This window comes from Pteropus medius, unplaced genomic scaffold (assembly GCF_902729225.1).
Source record: "Pteropus medius unplaced genomic scaffold, Ma_sr-lr_union100, whole genome shotgun sequence".
In the NCBI taxonomy this organism is placed as follows: domain Eukaryota; kingdom Metazoa; phylum Chordata; class Mammalia; order Chiroptera; family Pteropodidae; genus Pteropus; species Pteropus medius.
In genome coordinates this window covers 23,329,543-23,351,730 of record NW_024349797.1, presented here as the reverse complement: position 1 = coordinate 23,351,730, position 22,188 = coordinate 23,329,543, and the positions used below count along the sequence as shown (strand labels likewise).

Sequence of the window (22,188 nt, the reverse complement as noted above, 5' to 3'; positions counted from 1 at the left end):
TTTGTTAATGGCTTTAGAAACCTCAGATAATAATGACAGGCTCGAATTAGCCAACCACCGATCTAAGTTAGGGCGCGATCGTCAACGGCCTCACGGCGACGTGGAGGGCCCCCATCTGTCCACACAGGCGGCTGCGGTGAAGGTGGGGTCCGGACCTATTCACATCCCGGAATAATGTTGGTTTTATTTCTCTTTTCAGCCATGTTTAATCTACTGTTTAACCTATCATGGGCGTTTCATGTTAGTTAAAATAGTAAATTGTTACGTTTTTCATTTCTAGAAGATTTTTTTTCTTTGGAGTGAGGGAAATCTCTTTCAAATTGCTTGACCATACTTTATAGTCCCTTGTCTCTTGCTCATATTCCTAAGCGTCTTTTTAATTTCTTTAAACATGTAAAACATAATTACTTTATATGTCTGATAATGTCAATATCTGAAGTTTTCTGGATGTGCTTTTGTTGCCTGTTGTTTCCAACGGCTCTCGCTCAGAGAGATGTTTTTCCTTGTGCGTTCTGTGACTTTTTTCTGACAGAGAGTTGACTTCATTCCCTCAAAAGTTATCTTTGGGAAGTTGTAGAAACCTGGCTTGGACTTGCATTTCTCCAGAGGACATTTGCAGTTGCCGATTTTTAAAATTGCTTTTTTACTTTTGTTACTTGGCAGTCGGAGAATAAGTCTCCTAAGGTTCCTCTAGTTAGAAATCAAGTCGTCTGTGGTGTTCAATGTACGGTTCACGTTACGTATTAAGGATGCTCTATGCACTGATTATGGAAAGGCGCGTCCTGGGATTGGCCACAAACACCAACGTGCAAGTTGTATCCTGTTGACATTTAAACTTCCGCCAGCTCCAAGGCTGCACCAGGATGAGGGAGGGCCGGTGGTGCCCCCCACACAGGCACAGGCGCAGACAAAGCGTGGGTATCTCCGCTCGCAGCCAGGCCTGCAGGGCCACTGAAGTCCTAAGGCATCTGCCGGTGGCTAAGACAGAGGGTGCAGGAATTTCCTCAAGTGGACTTTCCCGGGACCGCTGTCCCCCCTACCCCCGGCCTTTCTCCCTAAAATCAGGGAACAGCAAGAAGGCTGAATAGCCGGAGAGAGACTGGTGGCAGGAGTCAGACCCGGAGGGCCCTCTTCATAGGGAGGGTGACCCCAGAGCCCCCTCGCCCGGGCTCTCCTGGCGCGAGCCTGCTGCTGGGTGGATGGGTGAGTACCTTTTGCGTGTCAGCAGCCCGCAGGTTTGGACAGTGAGTTTTGCGGTCACTCCTCTTAGGTCAGGAGGGCACAATGGAGGCAGGGTTTATGTGGGGGAGTGGAATGTGGTTTACATTTTATAAAGTTCCCTGGGCTCTGCTCAGCGACAAGGGGGGCTGGCGGGGGCGAGAGCGAAGGGATCGGCGCGAGAACCTCAGGCACGGAAGGGCTTCGGGAGTCACTTGGGACCCTCGGTCTGAAGCTCCCTCAGTTTCCCCCTTCCTGGGGCCTCAGCAGCTCAGCGCAGTCGGCCTGACCTTGAGCGAGGCCAGCCTGGCTTCCGGCCGCGAGGCTGGATCAGCGAGGGTGGAGAAATGTACATTTCCCGGTTGACGTGGAAGGGATCAGGTTACCTTCTGGTCAGCAGACCGGAGGGGCTCCTCCCGGGAGGGCGAGCAGGGGGCAGGGACTGACGGAGGGGCCCCGGCTGGTGGTGCCGGAGAGAGGGTGGCATGGGAGGACGGCCGAGCCGGGCCTGGCAGCTCGGGCACCAACCGTTAGCGGGGTCTGGGGAGAGGGGAGGCCGGGGCGTGGAGAGCGAGGGGCCGAGGCCGGCGCCGGAGCGTCCGGGCCGGGGGCGGGAAGACGCTGGGGGAGGGGGAGGGGCGGAGGGGCGCGCGGCGCCCAGACTCCGGGGACCCGGTCCCGGAGGCGGGGCGGTGGCCTCCGAGCGGCGCGGCGCCTGCCCCGCGGGGGCCCTCCCCGCCCCTCCCCGCGCGCCCCCCGCCCCGCCCGGCCGGCGGCCCGGCCCCCGCGCGCCATTCCTCGCTGTGCTCCGGCCGCGCGTCCCGCCAGCGCGTCTCGCCATGGCCGTCCCGGGGCCGCGACCCGCCAAGGGCTACCGGGTGGTGCTGCTGGGCAGCGTGGCGGTGGGCAAGACGGCGCTGGCCACGCAGTTCGCCTGCGGCAGCTTCCCGGAGCAGTGCGAGCCGTCGGTGGAGGAGCTGTTCAGCAAGGTGATCGAGGTGAACGCGGCGCCCGCGCTGCTGGAGATCGTGGACACGGTGGGCGCCGAGCACCTGGTCACCCTCAAGGACCTCTACATCAAGAACAGCGACGGCTTCGTGGTGCTCTACAGCGTGTGCAGCGAGGCCTCGTTCGAGGCCGTGCGGCCACTGCGCGAGCGCATGGGCCGGCTGCGCGGGCCCAAGGCCGTGCCGCTGGTGCTGGTCGGCACCAAGGCCGACCTGGACGCCGAGCGCCAGGTGCTGACGGCGCGGGGCCGCGCGCTGGCCCGCGAGTGGCGGTGCCCGTTCCTGGAAGTCACGGCCAAGAGCAAACTGATGGTGGACCAGGTGTTCACGCAGGTGGTGCGCGAGATGGAGGCCCTGGCCCCGCCCGAGGAAGAGGTCCCGGCGGCGCCCACAAACGCCCAGGATACGTGGCCGTCGGAAAGGTTCATTGGCTAACAGGCACCGGTTCATTTTTAACATGTTCATCGCTTTTCGTGATCTCTGAAGCTCAGTGTTCCTCCTCTGCCTTCTTAAAGATCGTCATCCAGCCGTCAACAAGTGGTTACCGCGACATATGGCCTCAAACCGACGCTGCGGGCTGTCGGCAGAACTTCTTCGATCTCCGGAGAGAACTTTGCAACTCTGTTTTCCTCCGACAGCGCTAGGAGAAAAATACCCTAAATCGAAGATTTTCCCCCGTATGGAGAGAGTACTACCCTTTTCTTCAAGTGGCATTTGTTACAGGATTTAAAGAAAAGAAAAATGAACACCTTCAGATGTCGTTGGACATTTGAAACTGATTGGGGAACACGAACTAAAGAACTGAGACTTTCGATTCATTGAGGTTTCCCTGTGTTTCTCTCCCATTCACAGCCTTGCGTTGCAACAGTAATATTTTCCTCTCTGTGTATTTCTAAATATAGTTATGACATACATAGCATGGGCTTGAAAGGGGTGCTGTACACCCCGGGGGCAGGGGACGGGGGACAACAACTGTGGCCGCACAGCCAGCTCAGCTCTGCCTTCGGTTGTGTAACTGACATCTGGTGGATTTCTGCCTCTGTACATTGAGTGAAAATAAAAAGACTTCAGAAGCTGCTAGTTTTTAACATTTGTCTTTCCAGTACTTAAAGCTACAGTTCTTACTGTCGCTTTGCTTTTCAGTTATTTCCCAGGAGACAAGTTAGTGACTAGAGGCAAAATGGCACTAGGTCTCCTGTGTTTTTGCAAAGTGCTTTTGGCAGTCAGTGGTTTTTCTTGTTCGGCGGAGTGGGACATTTTGTGTCTGAATACCTGCATAGTTTAGGCTCACGCGGCAAGCAGAAGCAAAACATGTAGGAAGCCTTTTGTATCGCTTTCCCGTAAGGATACAAGAGACTTTTCTTGCACTGATTTAAAAATAGTATTGTTTTATCATTTTAAAAATGTGTCTTGAGTTGCTCGTGCTTATTTGCACAAGTTAACAAATTGACCTCACCCGCTGAATGAATTTTCAGATTCAAAAAACAACTTCACCGTTTTCTTGTTTATTTCTTTTATCCTAAAAGAAATAAACAAGAAAGCTCAAAACTATGCCTGTGATCTGAAATACTTCCTTTTGTTAAAGTTATCTATAAAGTGATGGTCATACAAGGGTCTTGGCGCTTCATGTATATTGTATGTGATGTTTGAATAGTGGGTGGATTATGTTTTAGCATTTAAAAAAATACATATTTTAGAAGCTAACAGTGCCTGACAGTCAGCTCTCCACGGGAGAGGGCCAGGCTGAGACATTGCCTGGCTTTCTCTCTTCCTTTCTCCCAGGACATGGGAGGGTGGGCAGGGAAGCCTCGAAACCCAGCTCGCTTTCTTCTCTCTCTGGCCCTCTATCTTCTGGGGTCACTCCTTTTGGGCAGTGTCTCCTCACACCCTTTTCGGAGACCATCATTTCTCTAAGGGGACATTTCGAACACGGGAGAAGGAGATGGGGGTGGCAAGCATCTTTCTGGCCTCGGCTGCCCCTTCCTTCCTCCTGCTGGAGAGGAGGCAAAAACCCACCACCGCAGGGGTGAACAGCGTCTGTTCCCAGCAGCGAGAGCAGGGGGCCCCAAGGATTGCAAGCTGGGTGACCCCTCCCCTGGCCCCACGCCCCCACCCCACCTGCCTGCCTTCCTGACCGGCCACCTGCCTGTGCTGAGGCCCCTGGGGAGGTCTTATGTCTCAGTTCCCCAGGATATCAGGTTCAGTCCAGGAAAAAAATCACAAACAGCCATTTCTTCCCTCAGATTCCTAGCCACGTGGACTTCAGCATAGAGCCCAGGGGTGTTTCCCGGGCGACTGGTCAGCAGGACGAATGACCAGGCCTGCAGGATCTGCTCCTGTGACCTCAGGATATGTATGAAGCAGCTTTCTGAGTGTGTGTGTGCGCGCACGTACGCGCACACGCGCGCACACACACACACACATACATAAAATTACAGGCCTACACACTGGATTTTATTTTCCTTCCTGCATTTCTCATTTCAAATTTACGTATGTCACACACGCGTTGTGTGCAGTCCCTCTGGAGTCAAGTGAGGCCTAAATAGCTCTAAAATGAACTTGTGAGCAGCGCATATGACTGCCGGTCCCGGGGCTGTCATACCTGGAGGCGCTGTGCCCAGGCAAGTGACCCACGAGACCGTGCCTCTCTAACCTGGTAGCTCGGGGGTGGTGCTAAAATCTCGGATCACTCGCAGTCACTCGCGGTTCGAGGCCGGACTGTGCGCTGAGCGCAGGCGCAGCGGAGCTAAGCGCCGTGAGCTGGTTCCCAGGGCAGTCGACCGCTCGCACCCCCGCGGACAGGGGTGAGGCCTCCCCTGCTCCAACACTCGGGTCTGGGCACATGCTTCTCTTGCCAGAGTGTTGTGGTTTTGCTTTGTATTATTCAGATCGCTGGTAACGTTGAGAATTCTTTTGGAGGGTTTCAAATATTTGATATTCGATCTCTTCTGTGGAATGGCTGCTCTTTTTGGCAACTTTTAAAATTGTGTGGTGGGTCCTTTTCTCCTTGGTTCTCGATGTCTCCCTCGACCTCTGGGCTGGGCAGCCTCTGAGATGCTCCCCCAGTGCTCGTGCCCTGGTGTGAGTCCCTCCCCTCCAGTAGGGCCACGGCCTTGGGACTCTCTTCTAAGGAACATAACATGACGACAGTAATAGAATGCCACCTCCGAGGTTCTGTGTTGCTCACTCTCTCCCTCGCGGCTCTTGTTCTGGGAAAAGCACGCAGTGGGATCAAGGCGCGGGCAGGGCTGGGTCCGTCTGAGGCTTCTGGCCTCCTTGCCAGCGTCTTCACGCGTCTTCCCTGGCCACATGTCTTTGTCCCTCATCTCATCTTACAAATACACCAGTCGTATTGGATCGGGGCCTCTCTTGGTGTCTTTATTTTAACTTAATTACCTCTCTAAAGACCTATCTCCAAACACAGACACAGTGCTAGGTGAAAGAAGTCAGACATGGAAGAGAACCTGAAGCATGGCTCTATCCGTACGAAGTTCAAGAACAGGCAAGGTTAATCTATGGTAATGGAAGTGGCAAGGAGGCCTGCCTGGGTGGTATCGGTTATTCATGAATCCACCGTGCACAGAAGTTGTATCTCAACACATTTGTTTAAAACACTACGGCATTTATATTTAATTAGATACATTTAGAAGAGTCGAAGTGGCAGCTTCATTTTAAAATGTCGATGTTGAAATTCTGTCGATATCCCAGAAATTACATCTTTAGCGATCATTCAAACTTAGATTTTTATATGGTCACATAAAAAAGTGTGACAGTTCACAGATTTCAAAATTATTTCAGTGAATCCTTGAACAGAAAGTGCTATCGGCTCCTGCACGTTCTTCCTGGGACAGGTTTTCCGTGTCACTGGGTGTTGATGAGCTGCCTGGACGCCTGCGCAGTGAGATCTGGCTCACGCTGCGAGCTCAAGGCCCGCCAAAGAGGCGTGGGTGGAGGCCAGAAGGGACGCGCCTGGGAGCGGAGCATTCCTCAATGCCACCACCAGGGGGCAGAACCAGCCCGGGGGAAGAGAAGCCGGTGTCTGGCCGCGCTTCCAGACCAGGGTACCCAGCTGGGCTGTCAGTCCCCCACAGAGCCTCCTGCAAAGCCTGGATGGAGGTGTCTCCCAAGGCACCCCGAACCCTCAGAGCTTTCTCTACAGCCACGGTTTCTGTTCCCCACAGTGTCCAGCTATGTCCCACAGTCCCTGGGACCACGATCTGACTGAGTGGCTCCCAAGGCGGCCGCACCCTTCCCTGGAGGTGCTGGCCCCCGGGCTGCCTCGCTGGTCCCAGGATGTGGCTGAGATTGTTGGCCTTTGGAGGTCCCTGGGCTGCCACGGGCCCCTGGGTAGCACCTGGGCACACAGGAAAGGCTGGGCAGTCATCATCATGCCCTGACCCCCAGGACCTACACGTGGGCCCTATGGCATCAGGACAGCTTCTCACACTTAGTCTAGAAGTTCACGAGGCAGCTCAGCCCTTGCTAAATGATGCTGGAACACGCTTGGATGGCTCGTGTCCTTCCAAATCCCATCGCCCATGAAGCGCTGCCGGCTGTGATGCTCGTGCCCTCAGGGCCAGCCTGGGGAGCAGAGGTGCCTGACAGAGCTGGCCCCTCCCCATAAGGGATTGGAGAGCTGAGGCAGGCCCTCCCATGTCAAAGTGGGACTCTTTTGCCCCTCGTTGGGCGGGGGAAGGACTCAAGGGCCCCTGCAGATAGTAGGGCCAGGTCTCTGTTCCCAGAGAGCAGAGTGAAGTTCAGAGCAACCAGAGGGCCTGTCAGGGAGGGGCCGATGGGGCTCATCCCAGGAGACAGGTCCTGCCCTTGAAGCCCCAGACTTCGCCTAGCTCTGAGACACAGCCACCCTCTGGGTCCAGGAGCCCCTCGGCTGACCCCACCTGACCAGGCCTGACCCAGCTCCCCTCCACCCTGTGATCCCCGTGACAGCTTCCTGGGCAAACACCCCCCAGGTACTTGGCAGCCCCCAGCATTGGCTCCTTCTTCGAGCAGCTCTGCCACCAACCAAGGTGAATGCTCTTAGCAGGGCCAAGACCAGGCCGTGAGAGTGATGAGATTTTACTGCCCGTCTGGGGGTCCATAACTGTCCCCCCACCCCCACTGAGCTCTGCAGCTCCAGGCCTGGGGTCTGGCCGAAGCACTAGGTCAGGCCTGCCCTTCCTTTCAGCAATTTGAACAGACAGTCACCCTGCCCTCCATAGGTTTTAAAGGATTATGTGAGTGCAGATTGATGCCACCATGTCCCCCTCCCCAGGCATAGGCCATGGTAGCTTTTTTTGGTACAAATACATCTATATTTATGAAGCAATCCTGCCATAGACATTGTTGTGTAAATTTGCATTTTTCACTTAATGTCACGTCATGGACATTTTCCCGCATCACTGACAATGGATCCAGCTTCTCTTTTGAATGGCCACACTGTCATGTGTAGTGTAATTGTTTGCTTTTTTCTCTTTTGCTGGATATTTTGGGGTTTTCCAGTTTTCTCTACAATGAGAATCTTTGTTTAGAGATGAAATACATTTGTCCTATTATTTCTGATACATACATTCCCTAGAAGTAGAATCATGAACTCAAAGATCTCATTCAAGGTGAGCCAGACTCTCAATCTCTTTACTGAGATGGGAAATTTGTCAGGGAGGCAGACCATCTTCTGTTTGTCTGAGAAATCTCCCAGATATTTGTACAGTTTAAGAATCCAGAAAAGTGCTACCAAGGCAACAGTTACCAAGTGAGAGGAGCAAGCAGAGTTCCAGATTTCCATCTGAAGTTATCTTCAAAAGCCATGGCAACAAATTTTAAAGTCTTTGAAACATTGTAAGGAATACAATGTAAATAACAGATTCATTGTGACTGAGAAATGAGCAAGTTGATATCGATCAAGAATGTTCAGACACGTCCCAGTTTTGTGCAGAGAAACAAAATTTATACTCTTGTAAACCGTCGGATTCAACACCTTGTCGAATCAAATTCTTTGAGTTTTATAATTCAGAATGACACCTTTCCCTACGTGATTTCTGGTGAAAGAAGGCATCTTTAACTCTTTCTTCGGTTAATTATGTAGACTTTCATTTTTAAGGCCAGGCTCTAGAAATTCATTAGTTGGCCTGAGAAGCAAAAAGCAGCTGTGGAGCTCAACTTTACTGAGACAAAAAGAGAAATAAATCAGATCTTAGTAAAATAAGGAGCACAGATAATTTTTCTTCTCCAAAGACTAAAAGCACTTTTTAATGGATACCGCAAATATTAATTCCAAAAAGACATGCCAATTCATGATTCCGTGGCTAAGGAGGACAGTCCCCTCGCAGCTTGGCCAGGCCTGGAGACAACTACACTGTTTATTTTTGATAGTGATAGGACAAAAAATATTAGCCTGTCTTAATGTTTTTTAAGAAACAGATTAATTGAGATGTAATTAGCATGCAAGAAACTGCAGTATGTGAAGTATACAGTTTAGTACATTTTCGTATGTGTATATACTCACGAAACTATCACAGTGATAAAGATAGTGAACATACCCATCATCGAAAGTTTGCTCGCAGCCCTTTGTAACCACTGCTCCTAGCCCTCTCTGCTCACCCACCGCCGGGCACCCTCATGTGTGCTCTTAGCTGGACCAGTTAACGCTTTGTAATGGCGAGGCTGGTGGCCGCCAGGGGCTCGGACTCACAGCTCTGGGAGTACAATTTGCACAGCCCTATGCAGGACCATTCGGCGAGAACAGTGAAGCCCACGCATGCGCAAACCTGGGACCAGCCATCCCTCTTCTAAGAATGTGTCTTATTCGAACTCTAACGTCCGTACAAAGTGACGGAGGCACCAGCAAAATTGTAGCAGCAAAATACTGGAAACTGCCTAAATGCCCATCGGTACGCACCAGGAAATAATTGCAGTGCCCCAAACAATGGAGTACTGTGCACCTGTAAATGGGCAGAGGGTTCTCTCTCTATTCTGATGTGGAAATTGCTTCAAGATATGATATAAGGGTCGAGCACGCGTGCAGAGCAGTGGGTGGCTTGTGTGCCTCTTCCCTTTGTAGGGGGACCTCTGACACTGACCTTGCCCCTCTTATCTCCCCCCCCCCACTACCCTCATACCAGGACGAGGAGGAGGCACTCACTAACTGGCAATTGGGCGGAAGTATTAAGCCTCTTTCCCTCTTCGTTTATTTGTGAAATTTGTTCTGCTTTTCTCCTGTCTTTGGTTGATGGGTGAGGATCTGCCCAAGGGAAGCACCCGCCTCCAGAGGCGTCTGCCCAACAGTGGTGCTCAGCATTCTTCACACCAGCTTTTCCAATAATGGCGATGGTAATTTGATCTTCACCTGCCAGTCATCTGAGGTTTATACACAATATGCATGCATGATACAAAGTATATATATATATTTTTTGTGCGTGGTGGAATACACATAACGTGAAATTTACCATCTTTACCATTTATAAGTTATAGTTAAGTGATATTAAGTACATTCGCGTTGTTGTACGAGCATCGCCACCCTCCAGCTCCATAATTCATTTCATCTTGTAAAACTGAAACTCTGTAACTATTAAATAATAACGGCCCATTCTCCCCTCCCCCAGCCCCTGGCAACCACCAATTGCTTCCTGTCTTTGCGATTTTGACTACTCTAAGGACTTCATCTAAGTGGAATCAGATCGATTTGTCTTTCTGAGACTGGCTTATTTCACTCGGCATAAGGTCTTCAAGTTTTATCCATGTCGTAGCATATTGCAGAATTTCTGTTATTTTAAGACTGAGTAATTAATTCCATTTAAATTCGGCGGAATTCCATTTTGATTCGTTGCACGTATATGCCACGTTTTAATTATCTCTCCATCCATAAGTGGACACTTGGGCTGCTTCCATGTTTTAGCTATTGCGAATAACAGTTATGGACGTGACTGCACACGCCTCTTCATGGTCCTCTTTTCAATTCTTTTGGGATCGTACCCAGCAGTGGAATTGCTGGATCCTCTGATAATTTTCTTTTACTTTTTTTGAGGAACCACCGTACTGTTTTCCACAGGGGCTGCTGCACCATTTACATTCCCGCCGACAGTGCGCAGTTTCTCCACATCCTCATCAACACTGGTTGCTTTTTGTGTGTCGTTTTATTTTTGATAGTAGCCATTCCAGTGGGTGTGAGGGGGTATCTCATCGCAGTTTCAATTTGCATTTCCCTAATGATTAGCGATATTAAACATCTTTTCATGTGCTTTTTGGCCATTCACATATTTTCTCTGGAGAAATGTCTACTCAAGTCTTTTGCCCGTTTTGAATCAGGCAGTTTTGCTGTCGTCGTTGATGTTTAAAAGTTCTCTAAATGTTCTGGTTATTAATCCCTTATCAGACATATGGTTTGCAAATATTTTCTCCCATTCTGCGGGTTGCATTTTCACTCTGCAGATAGTGTCTTTTGATGCACAAATTTAAAATTTTTCATGAAGGAAGTCCAATTTGTCTATTTTTTTAAATTTAATTACCTATGCCTTTGACGTCACATTTAAGAAATGATTGCCAAATCCAATGTTGTAAAGTTTTTGAACTATGTTTTCTTCCAAAAGTTTTATAGTCGTAGATCTATTTTTAGGTCCTTGATCCATCTTGAGTTAATTTTTATATATGGTATTAGGTAAAGGTACCACTTCATTCGTTCGCACGTGGATGTCGTTTTCCCAGCACTGATTGTTGAAAAGATGGTCTTTTTCCCACTGAATAGTCTTGGCTCCCTTGTCAAAAATTATCTGACTCTATATGTGAGGGTTTATGTCCGGACTCTTCATTCTATTCCACTGGTCTATGACTGTCTTTCTTACTGTAGCTTTGTAGTGGTTTCGAAATAAGGAAGTACGAGCTTTCTAGTTTTGGTTTTTTTTTCAAGGTTGTTTCGGCTATCATGTGAATTTTAGAGTGGGTTTTTCTATTCTGCAAATAATGTCATTGGGATTTTGTGATAGGGATCGCGCTGAATCTGTAGATCGCTCTGAGTACTGTTGATATTTTAGAAATGTCACGTTTTCCAATTCATGAACACGGAATGTGTTTCCGTTTATTTGTATCCTCTTTAATTTCTTTCATCGATGTTTCGTTGTTGTTTACATTGTACAAGTAAGTCTTGCACCTCCTCGGATAAGTTGATTCTTAAGTATTTTATTCTTTTGATGCATTGGAGATAATTTTGTTTTTGTGATTTCCTTTTCCGGTTGTTCATTCTTCATGTAGAGAAATGCAACAGATTTTTTTTTTATGTTAACTTTGTGTATCCTGCTACTTTGCTGAATTCATTTATGAGGTCTAATGTCTTTTTTTGTGGAGTCTTTAGGATTTTCTATATATAAGGGTCATAATCATCTGCAAACAGAGATGGTTTTACTTCTTTTCCATTCGAATGTTAATTGCTCCAGCTAGAACTTTCCAGAACACTGTTGAATAGAAGTGGCAAAAGCAGACATCCTTACCTTGTTCCTGATCTTAGAGGAAAAGCTTTCGGTCTTTCGCCGCTGAGCAGGAAGTTTGCTGTGGATTCTCATACATGGCTTTTATTCTGTGGAGATAGTTCCCTTCTACACCTATGTTGCTGAGCATTTAATCACACAAGGTGCCCTGGAATTCTTATCATGGCTGCAGGATGCACTTCAGCAACAAACCATCCGAGAACTTTGAGGAACTGGCTTGATTACTCACAGGTCCTGGAGGGTACACAGTACACCCAAGGGCCACTCGGTAAGGTCATGAGGAGAGAGAACACCGACCTGGGGCTCTGCCCTTATTCGGGTATGAGGGTGGGGCATCTGAGCTTCTGCAGAGTCACTTATTATTGGCTAATCTGAAGCATAAGAGCGGGAATAGTGTGTGAGAAAGTGGAGGTAGTGTCACTTAAGTGATCGGGGGTCACCTAAGGTTCTCTGAAAGGGGAATTCATGGGTGTGGATGGCTCAGTTCCTTAAGTGGTTATTTCGGTAGTAGCTGTGTTATACAGCTGCCAGTGTGTTTATTCAAAATAGACGTCTTTTGAAATGGATGCCTTAGCGACCAAAAGCTGCATGTCAGGCACTTATACTACACTTGGCATACAAAGTATAAACTAATAATTCTTTTAAATGCATTCGTCTCTTACACTGCGCAGAAAACAAGATTTGGAGCTACCAGCCAAAGTTACAATAATACTAGCTTTGATATTAATAATTGTTTTTCTTTCAACATTTTAGTCTCTTAATCATGTAGAAAACCACCAAAATCACAGCTACATGTCATTGTTACAATAACACTGACATTTATAACTGGCTATGAATTTACTTTTATTGAGATCATTATTTCTCCATATGACTTCAAGTTACTGTCTAGCGTCCTTCTGATTCATCTTGTGAGACTCCCCTGAGCATTTCTTACAGGACAGGTCTAGAGGTCCCAAGCCTCTCACTTTTTTATTTATTTTGGGAATGTGCTCATTTCTCCCTCACTTTTGAAAGACCATTTTTGCTGGATACAGGATTCTTGGTTGACATTTTTTTTTTTTTCCTTTTAGCACTATATATATATTGGCCCTCTGCCTTTGGCCTTCAAAATTTCTGATGAGAAATAAGCTGACAATCCCGTCGAGGACCTCCTGCGCGCGGTGATCCACTTCTCTCTTGCTGTTTTCAGGATTCTGTCTCTTAAACATTTGATGACAGTGTCTCAGTCAGTGTGAGTCCCTGAGTTCATCTTACTTGGAGTTTGTTGAGCGTCTTGGGTGTTTACGTGATGTCTTTCATCAAATACGGGAAGTTCACAACCATTATTTCTTCAGATCGTCTCTCTGCCCCCTCCCTCTTTTCCGCTCCTTCCTTCCTTCCCTCCCTCCCTTCCCTTCGGGACTCCCATGACATCTATGTTGGTCCACTTGATGGTGTCCCACAGGTCTCTTAGGCTCAGTTCGCTTTTTCCAATCTTTTTTCTTTCTGTTTTTAGCCTCCATAATTCCATTGTCTTATCTTAAAATTCACTATTCCTTTCTTCTCCTTTTCGAATCTGTCTTTGAATCTCTCCAGTGCTTTTTCATTTTAGTTATTGTACTTTTCAGCTCCAGAATTTCTTTTTCATTTCTTTTTAGGCTTTCTATCTCTTTATTATTTCCATCCTGTTCCTATATCATTTTCTTGACCTTTCTTTTAGCCCCTTGAACATCTTTAAGATGGCTGCTTTAAAGTCCTTGTCTAGTACATCTGCCCTTAGGTCTTTTTCGGGAACAGGTTCGGTTGATTTTTTTCTCCTGTGAATGAACCATACTTTTCTGTTCCTTTGTATGCCTGGTGATTCTTTGTTGAACACTGGACATTTGAATCGAATAATGTGGAAACCAGATTCTCCCTCTTCCTCATGGTTTGCTTTCTTGGGGGGTGGGTGGGTGGGTCAGTGTTGTTGTTTTTTGATTGTTATATAATGTCTCTCTGCTGAGGATCAGCCTGAGGCGTAAACATAACGTCTTCTTGTATCTCTTCTGAGCTTTCCCCTGGGCATGCACAGTCATTTACTGATTTTTTTCATATATGTAGTTGTTTTTGAATGCCTTAGTGTTTAGTGTTTGGCTCTTTAAATGGATAAAAGCAAAAAATGAAGGGGAGTGAGTAAGGCAATGGTCCTTAAACCCTGGAAGTTACTTCAGCTATGGGGGGGCGGGGGTGCTTTCAACAACGGGGAGAAGGCAAAACGACAATGGTTGCTCACTTCTTCGTCTGCACCTCTGTGATCAGAAGCAGCAGTCAGCGATCAGAGCACAGAACCTCAGTGTTCAGAGGATGGGGACTTTTGTGCCCACCTGACTCCCACAAGCAGGCTGCTTCAGAAACTGACGCACAGCCACCTGCCCCATGGCTGTGGGTGGGGGATGGGTGGCTGCGACTGTGCCAGAGCTGAAGTCGACCGAAATTAACCACAGTTTACCATCCAAGCCTTGCTCTGGAGGTTTTAAGCCTCTAGTAGACTCCAGAGTTCAAAAATAGCTCTATGAGACAGATCCTATAAGTGTATTGCTGTCTAGGTGGGGAGAGATTCCTGGTATTTCTCACTCCACCACCCTCTCCAAGGTACGTGTACTTGATACAGTCACCGAACAATGCGTGTATGAATGTGTCAGCCCCCCCAGATGACAGGGTCGTTCGCACAGGAAAATCAAAGAGACCAAACTAAATCCTTTTAGAATAACCAGCACGATCTGATAAGGTCAACGACTACAAGACAAATGTACAAAACTCACTAGATTAACCCTTTATGCCCGGGACCTAGTCAGAGGATTTTTATAGAATAAGGTCTGATTCACAGTATTGGCTACAACTATGAAAAGCCTGGTCATAAGCTTTGAGAGAATTGTTCGAAACCTATATGATAACGACTCAGTCGAGGACACCGAAGACTGAAAGCCGAGGAGGAGCAGACGTCACGAGCAGAGAGAAGGTGCCGGCGATGGCGGCCGGGGCAGAGGGCCGACTTTTTCATTCTAAGCCCATAACCGCTATTTGACTTTTTAAACCACGTTCGCATTTAGTTTGGTGAAAGTATAAATTAAAAAAAAAAAAAAATGACAAGACAGAACAAAGTTGTAAGGAGCTATCGGGTAATTTTGAAAACCTGGAGTTATATTTTTTAAATAAATATTGCCATGTCCTCCAGAAATTTTGCGCTGCTACAGCCCCCCCAGCTGGGCGCAGGTGTTCATTCAACATGGCACTTGCATAGCCCTGGGAGCGGGGTCTCCCTAGGAGGGAGGCCCCTGGGGCACGAAGTTCAAGTGCAGGCTCAGTATTTGCGTGCCCTGGGAGCGAGCCCCTCCTTACATCTCGAGCCCTGGCGCCTCACCACCCCTGGCCCTGACGCTGTCCCTAGGTAATTACAGAGCTTCGTGCCGCCACCGAAGGCCTGAAGGTCATTTCCATACACCTCCCTCACCAGCGCAGCCCGTGCAGACGGTCCATGGATCTTGGAGAGTGACCGTGGACAGGGACAGACGTGTTCAGCTGGTGACTCCACTTGCAGCTGCTGCCCCAGATGTGGCACCTTTCCTGGGGCAAATCGGCACAGCCCCTGGCACTTGGCACGTAGCTATTTGGCCTGGCCGAGGTCTTGTTCTCCATACCAGTTTTCAAGGACCACCGGAAACAGTCTGCTTTTACCCGACAGGGCCCACAGTATGCTCATACAACACTGCTTTCTGCCGTGATATAGTCCACAGAGATCTCTGTTTTCTTTTACAATTGTGAGTGACTTATGCTTCAAAAAAAAAAAAAAAATCTGAGAAAAGCACCAAACTTGCGTATGAGTCACCTGGGCATTTTTCAGTTTCAGATTCTGATCCAGCGCGGCTGAGGCGGGCATTCCACATTTCCAAAAAACTCCCAGGCTGGGGGCTGAGGGGCTGTCAGTCTTTTGACCCCTCTATTAGTGTGAAGGTCCTAATATGCTGATTTTTTTTTTAATGCGGTAAAATAAGAACATGGAAAATCTTTTGATGTATGCTTAATTTAATCCTTCCTTTTTACAAAAAGTTGTGTTGATATATACACTACATAAAACTTCCCGTTTGAACCAATGTTATGGACACAGTGCCGTGGCGTTGAGAACAGACACGCTGTCGAATGACCGTCTCCAGAACGTTTTCATCTCACAGAACCAGAACTCTGCCCCATTAAAGAATACCTGCTCACCCCGTCCCCCGCGCCCCTGCCACCCACCAACCTACTTCCCATCTCTACGAATCGATCCACAGAACGTCACACTGGTCCACCATGATGATGGCATTATGCTGACCGGATGTGACAAACAGGGAATAACCCGTACTTTAGAAGTCTTAATATGACGCATGTGAACTAGAAAGTAAAAGACACCCCTCCCACCCCCCCACCCCGCCGGCCAAATGTAAGGGCCTACGATTTCTAAGTTTCCAGGAATTCTTTGGTCTGGAGAATTTTTAAATATCCCCTCCGGAGAGAAGGCATATTGCTGCGTGTCTTAGCACCTGCCATGAAAAAAAAGAGGCAAATGCTTGGTGGGCCTTGTGGGGTTTGGGAAGCACCACGTTTTAGCGTGCTGTCCCGCCACCCACCTGCAGATTCACCCGTAAGGTAGTCAGTTTCCAGAGGACAGCAGAGCGAGGGAAGGCCGTGCTGGTCAGGCTGCTCTACACACGTCAGCCACTCTGCCACCTGGGCCCGAGGACCCACGCCTGGCAGGGGCAGGAAGATCCCGGCCAGGTCTCTGGAATTCCGGATCTGCGCTCTCGTCTGCGGATGAATATTTTCCTTCTGAGAAACTGCTTCCAGGTTTCACTTGGGATTTGGCGGGGACCGAGTGTCCAACCACGGGATACCAGGTGACCCCTCGGCCTGAGTGCCCACCGTGAGCTAAGTGTCGTTGGACCTGCCTGACCAGTATAGCTTTCTGTCGTTCTGTGGAAATGGCGTGTGGGGGTCCGAGCCCGACCAGGTCCCGGGGGCACAAGTGATTTGCGTCGTAGGTGGCGCCGACCCCTTCAGCACCGAACCCTGTCGCGTTGCTGCCCTCCGCTCAGTCTGCACCTGTGGCTTCGTGGGGCGTTGAGCTAGAAAAACTCACCCAGTTGACAGGTGTCTGCACGACATGCTAGTTCCACCTGCAAGTGGACAGCTGCCAGCAGGCCAGCCCCACTCACATGTGGCCCTGAAGGACAGCGAGGAAGGAACACCACCAGGGCACAGAGCTAAGCCACGCGTTCGGCGGTTCGCTGTGTCTAGCGTGAGAGGCAGGTGGCCAGGACCTGCGCTCGTTCGGACCGTTGCTGACAGTTTGGCTGGATGGTCAGGGACTTGGGAAAAACAGAACTGGGAGTTCAGTGACAAGAAGGTCTGGGGAGAGGGTGTAGTAGGACCTCTCCGAGAGGGCACAGACCACGAAGGCGTTTGTGCGCCATTCAACCCCCAGAGCGCGTTCACTTCAGAAGCGACTCTTACCAATCAGGCAAAGGATGAAGCCTGTGGGGATGTCTGCCAGCCTGAACTAGTTTGCTAGGGCTTCTGTGACAAAGTGACACACACTGAGTGGCTTAAGCAACAGACGTACGTCTCACAGTTTTGGAGGCTGGAAGTCCAAGGTCAAGCTGGTGGCAGGGTTTCTTCCTTCTGTGGGCCGTGAGAAGGGGTGTGTCGGGGGCTTGTCCCCGAGCTTCAGGTGATGCTCTGGAAATCTCCGCTGTGTGTGGCTCGTGGAAGCACCGCGCAGTCTCTCCGTGCATCTCCACGGGAAACTCTTCCCGGTTCTATAAGGACGCGGTCATACTGAATTGGGACCCACACTAACGACCTCATTTTAACTCAGATAACTCCATCAAGAGCCTATCTCTAAACAAGGTCACTTTCGTATGGGCTGAGCTGCAAGACTTCAGTAGAAATTTCGGGGACACGGTTCGACCAACAGTATCCCCTTTCCTTAGCCACCCCCCGTGCTGTCTCCGTGGAGCAAAGCAACCCGCAAACAAGTAGCCATGGTGGCGGGGGAGGGGCTTAGCGTGGGCTCGGCGACATGGCCTTTCTCTTCCGCAGCGGCTCCAGCTGCCGCTGAGCGCCTCGTCTGACGTCCACAGAGACCCACACTCAGCTCCCGATGGCGCCATTCCCGGGGGGCGACGCGGGGCGCGGCCGACCGCCTGGCAGCAGGCGGAACCCCCTGGGCCTCTTCCGTCCCGGAGGGCAGCGAGTCGTGTTCCTGGGCCAGGTGCATTCTGGACCTGGCGTGGCTTCCCTGCCCCGTAGCGCTTCTGCGGGGCCGTGGCTCACACATTCACCAAATGCCTTGTTTGTCGCCAGGGGCACAAGTGCTTTCACTGAATCGGAAGACGATGCCGCCATCTGGCCATTTGGGGCCGTCGTGCCACCGAACCGAAAGCCTGAGAAAGGACGGCTCTAGTGGCCCGAGTGGCTAGTGCGGTCACTAGCGGGACGCTGCTTTGCTGCCACACGTGAAGGAGATCAGCATGTCTGCGAAGCATGGGACACGGCAGTCCTGCTTCCGACGTCCACGACCAATAGTGAAGGCAAAGAGAAGACCCCATCAAGCACAGAAAGGCAGAGGCGTGAGGCCTCGGACCCTTCCGAAACCAAGGCTGGGGCGGAGGCCCTGGCCGAGGGCGGGGGAGGCCGGATGAGCAGCGAGAGGACGGAGCCGCGGGGACCAGCGTGGCCTCCCACGCCGCTGCAGAGACACGGCCGTGGTGGCTTTGGCTCATTTTCTTTGCTTCATGTGTTCGCTTGCACGTGCCGACCACTTTCTTCTTTCCTGTGCTTGACACGCGTGTTGTGTGTGCAACTTGTTGGAGGTCAGCTTTACGATTCAGTCTTCAGATGACAGGATGCTCCGTGGACCTGACTGGGTCTGCGGAGTGATTCGCACAGCTGGCGATGGCTTCGGCAACTCTCGGGACTGTGTCTTCTCGTTTTGGAGGGCGTCGTCCCTTGTAGGAAGGACCTCTGCCCCGTGTTGAGTGGAGATTTTTTACGAGAGGCTAAGTGTGTGCAGAAGAGTGCACCTGGAAGCTGACACAGATATTCACCTACCGCCTCCCGCCTCCAAACTCATCTCCCGTTGCGGGCTTGGGGATTCTGGAACTTCTCTCGCGGGCCCGCAGGCAGTGCTCAGCTTCGTCAGTAGAGGGCGCTGGAGGGACAGCGCAGGAAGAAGTGGGTTTTCTGGTTCCCTGCGGCGTTTGCTGGCGGGTCACCTGGGGCGTCTCTCCATGGACTGCTTCCCCCGCCACCTCTTTAGGGGGCTTGGCAGCAGGTTCTGAGCACAGCACCCGCCTATGCGTGCCGTACCTGGCATCTCAGAGAGCGACCGTCCAGCAAGGTCTGCTGACGGAGCACCTCCGTGGGCTTCGCCAAGGCTGTGCCCCCTGCGAGGGGTGCAGGCCGCAGTCGGGGTGAGGAGCTCCGCCCCAGAGCCGCGGCTGCGCCGCCGGTCTGCTGCCTGTCTGCTCGGGATCTCTTCGTCCTGCAGCGGTGTAGGGAGCTAAAGCTCCCAAAATTCAAAGGAGTGCATGGCTTATCTCGGGAGGCCTGCTTGCATATAAAAGGGAAAAGGCTGGTTCTGAGGAATTCCAGGAGGAAGAAGATTAAGTATAGAAAAAGAGAGTGTCAAAGGGAGTGTCGATTGTACCCTGATCTTCAGGATGTTACTCTAACTATGTTATCTTGGGATACACAAAGGAACAGAATATGTATAAAAAGGAGCCTAAGAAATAAACTCGGAGAGACAGTTGTGAGATCTGTTCTCCCTCCTGCACCCCGTCTGTCTTCTCTTTTTTCTCAGTGCCCGCTCCCCCATTCAGGGACCCGGTTTGACTTGGTCGGCTGGTTTCCGACACAGCGGCCAATCCCGTTCCTCAGTCCGGTCCTTTAACGGCTCCCTGGTCCGATGGCTGCGTAGTTTCCGCCTCTCAATTGGACCCTGGACGATACAAAGACTGAGAAAGTTGCTCAGCTACAAACGTGGGCTGTTCGTAAGGGCAAAGGACGGCCCCGCAGAGACAGAGTCCCCGAGCGCAGAGGAAGACGGCAGTGTCAGGAGCTGTCCAGGCGGATGAGCGAGAGCGCCCAGGGAGCACTCGCCCAGGCCGGGGTGTCCACGCAGCAGCCGGCCCCGCCCCTTTTCATGGCCTCGCTTGCTACGGTCATTCTCTCCCTGACCCACCCCTGTGTCGAGTGTGCTGGGCATCTCACTTGTCTTTGAAGCTGAGGGGTGTCTGAATCAAGAGTTGCTGTTCCCAGGGAGCCGTCCTTGAGGAGCCCATTCCATCCAGTCCCGTTAGGGACCACGAGATGGTGATGGGGAAACGGCCACAACGCTCTCTAGCTCCTCCCACCCGAAGGGAGCCTGTTTCTCCAGCCCTTGAAGCTGGACTTGGTCCTCACCGCTGAGACATTAGCAAATGTGACACAAGCAAAAGCCGGAAAAGTGACCGTGCGCCAGGCTTGCCCTCGCCCGGTGCTGGAACCTTCCTGCCATCATGTGAACAAGCCCGGGCCAGCCTCCTGGGAGGTGGGGGGACCCAGCTGTTCAAGCTGTCCTCATTGACCCTGACGCTCACGGTTCCAACCCACCTGTGCTGGAGACACAGGGCCCAGGGCCACCTGGATGGGACAGGCTGTGGGTCCAGCCTCCGGGCCAACTCCAAGCCAACAGCCCCTCGGCCTGCCGGGAGCTGTCATGCTAGCGGAGATCTTAGCTAGGTGCCCTCACGGTCTCCTGACCCCACACTGTTCCAGGCCCTCCGGGTATCCGCAGGGACGGTAACTATCCACACAGGAGACTGACCATCTGCTTCACCACCGTCCTCGAATACAGATTCGGTGGCTGCCCCACTCACCTGGGAGGCTCAGAGAATCAGGGCACCACGGACTCCCTCCTTCCTGGCGTGGCCCCTGGTGCAGCCTTCCCAGGGAAGACTCCAGCACAAGCCTCATCCAAGGACTATCTCCCCTGAGGCGAGGGGCAGGAGCCAGGGGCTGAGGCTGATTGTATCCCCCGCACCGGCAGCCATGCCTCTCCCTGGTCCTCCCCGGTGCTTTCGTCTGTTCACCTCTGGGTCTCTCCCTGGCATTCTCAGAGGACACGAGCCCTTGCCCCCTGACCCCCTCGACCACATGGTCAGCATCCTTGGCGGCTTCGGCGTGCACACCCACCTTCCCAATTCCTTAAGTCCTCAGCTCCCAACACGTCCGCCGCTCCGTCAGGCCACTCACCTGCAAGGGTCTCTTCCGTGGGAGCCTCCCATCCCTGCAGTCACTCGCCAGCGCCTGTACCCCATCCTGTGCCCCAAAACTATTTCACAGCCCCTCGCCCTCAACGCTCCTGCCAGCTCAGACCCCAGGCCCCTTGCTGGAACCTCTCCGGAGCCTCTCCTGCCGGCACCTGAGCACTGAACTTGGCTGGGCGAAATCTCGGGCTGCCGACGAACCCACTTCGAACAGGCTCTGGACGTGGCCGGACAGTCCCGCCCGGCGCACGCAGGCCTCACGTCCCCTCCTCTCTCCCCGAGCAGCACTGGCTCCCTTTTCTCAGTTCAATGTTACCTTATAAAATGCCGAAACGCAACACATTCACGTGGTTCAATAATAGAAAGAACTAAAAGACGGACGATGAAATCTGTCTTTCCCCTACTGCCCCCCTCACGCACCTGCGCACACACCCTCACAAGTAGCCACCGCCAGTTGCTGGTTTCCTCTTCCCGGCTGCCTCAGTGCACACAGAGGCCAACACAAATGTGTTTTCCACACGTTGCTGACCTCACGGCAGCGCTCTGCAGACTGCTCTGCGGTGAGCTTGACCCCCACCCCCGTGATTATCTGTCGGAGCGATTTCCACGTCAGAACAGAGTGAACTTCCATGCAGTTTAAAGCTGCACGGGACCCCATTGTTTGGGGCACTGCAATTATTTCCTGGCGCCCACCGATGGACATTTAGGGAGTTTCCAATACTTCGCTGCTCCCATCAAAGCAACTAGGCTGTTACCTGCGCCGTTTTGCACGGACGTGGGAGGCGGATGAGACACCGTCCTAGAAGAGGGATGGCCGGTCCCAGGTGTGCGCATGCGTGGGCTTCACTGCTCTTGCCGAATGCATAGGGCTGTGCAAATTGTACTCCCGGAGCTGTGAGTCAGAGCCCCTGGCGGCCATGCGGTGTTGACGCCCACGTGGCCTCTGGACGATCTAACGATCTAATGAGCCGCACTCCCTTTCTGCAGACCTCTCAAATTTAACTCCCCGGATTTCTCCCTGGGGCCTCTCCCATCTCCTCCCAGGCCTTTGCTGTCTGGGACTAGGCATCCGAGTCCTCTACCCTCGGTTAGGGCCTTGTAGATGGCTCAGGGACCTGCTCATCCCTCACAGCCTGCCTTGGAGCCAGCCTCCTCTCCCTCGGCATCACAGCCCTGTCTGTTCTAGCA

The 22,188-nt window shown here is 51.4% G+C and overlaps 1 protein-coding gene and 1 long non-coding RNA gene across 4 annotated transcripts; one reads left to right on the top strand and one right to left on the bottom strand.

Moving 5' to 3' along the window:
- Positions 1 to 1,972: 1,972 nt before the first annotated feature.
- LOC120619730 (ras-related protein Rap-2a-like) lies at positions 1,973 to 3,313 on the top strand. Its single transcript, XM_039884299.1, has one exon. The coding sequence runs from the start codon at positions 2,058 to 2,060 to the stop codon at positions 2,658 to 2,660; it is 603 nt and encodes a 200-aa protein (XP_039740233.1). The 5' UTR covers positions 1,973 to 2,057; the 3' UTR covers positions 2,661 to 3,313.
- A 13,772-nt stretch (positions 3,314 to 17,085) lies between these two features.
- LOC120619729 (uncharacterized) lies at positions 17,086 to 22,166 on the bottom strand. 3 transcript variants are annotated; one of them, XR_005657649.1, is made up of 4 exons: positions 21,756 to 22,166; positions 21,421 to 21,589; positions 19,587 to 19,691; positions 17,086 to 19,300 (listed from the first exon to the last, which is right to left on the bottom strand). It is a non-coding gene; the product is annotated as an uncharacterized LOC120619729 (long non-coding RNA). The 3 variants fall into 3 exon arrangements; XR_005657648.1 differs by having other exon boundaries at positions 21,421 to 22,166; XR_005657647.1 differs by lacking the exons at positions 21,421 to 21,589; positions 21,756 to 22,166 and having other exon boundaries at positions 19,587 to 21,092.
- Positions 22,167 to 22,188: the final 22 nt, after the last annotated feature.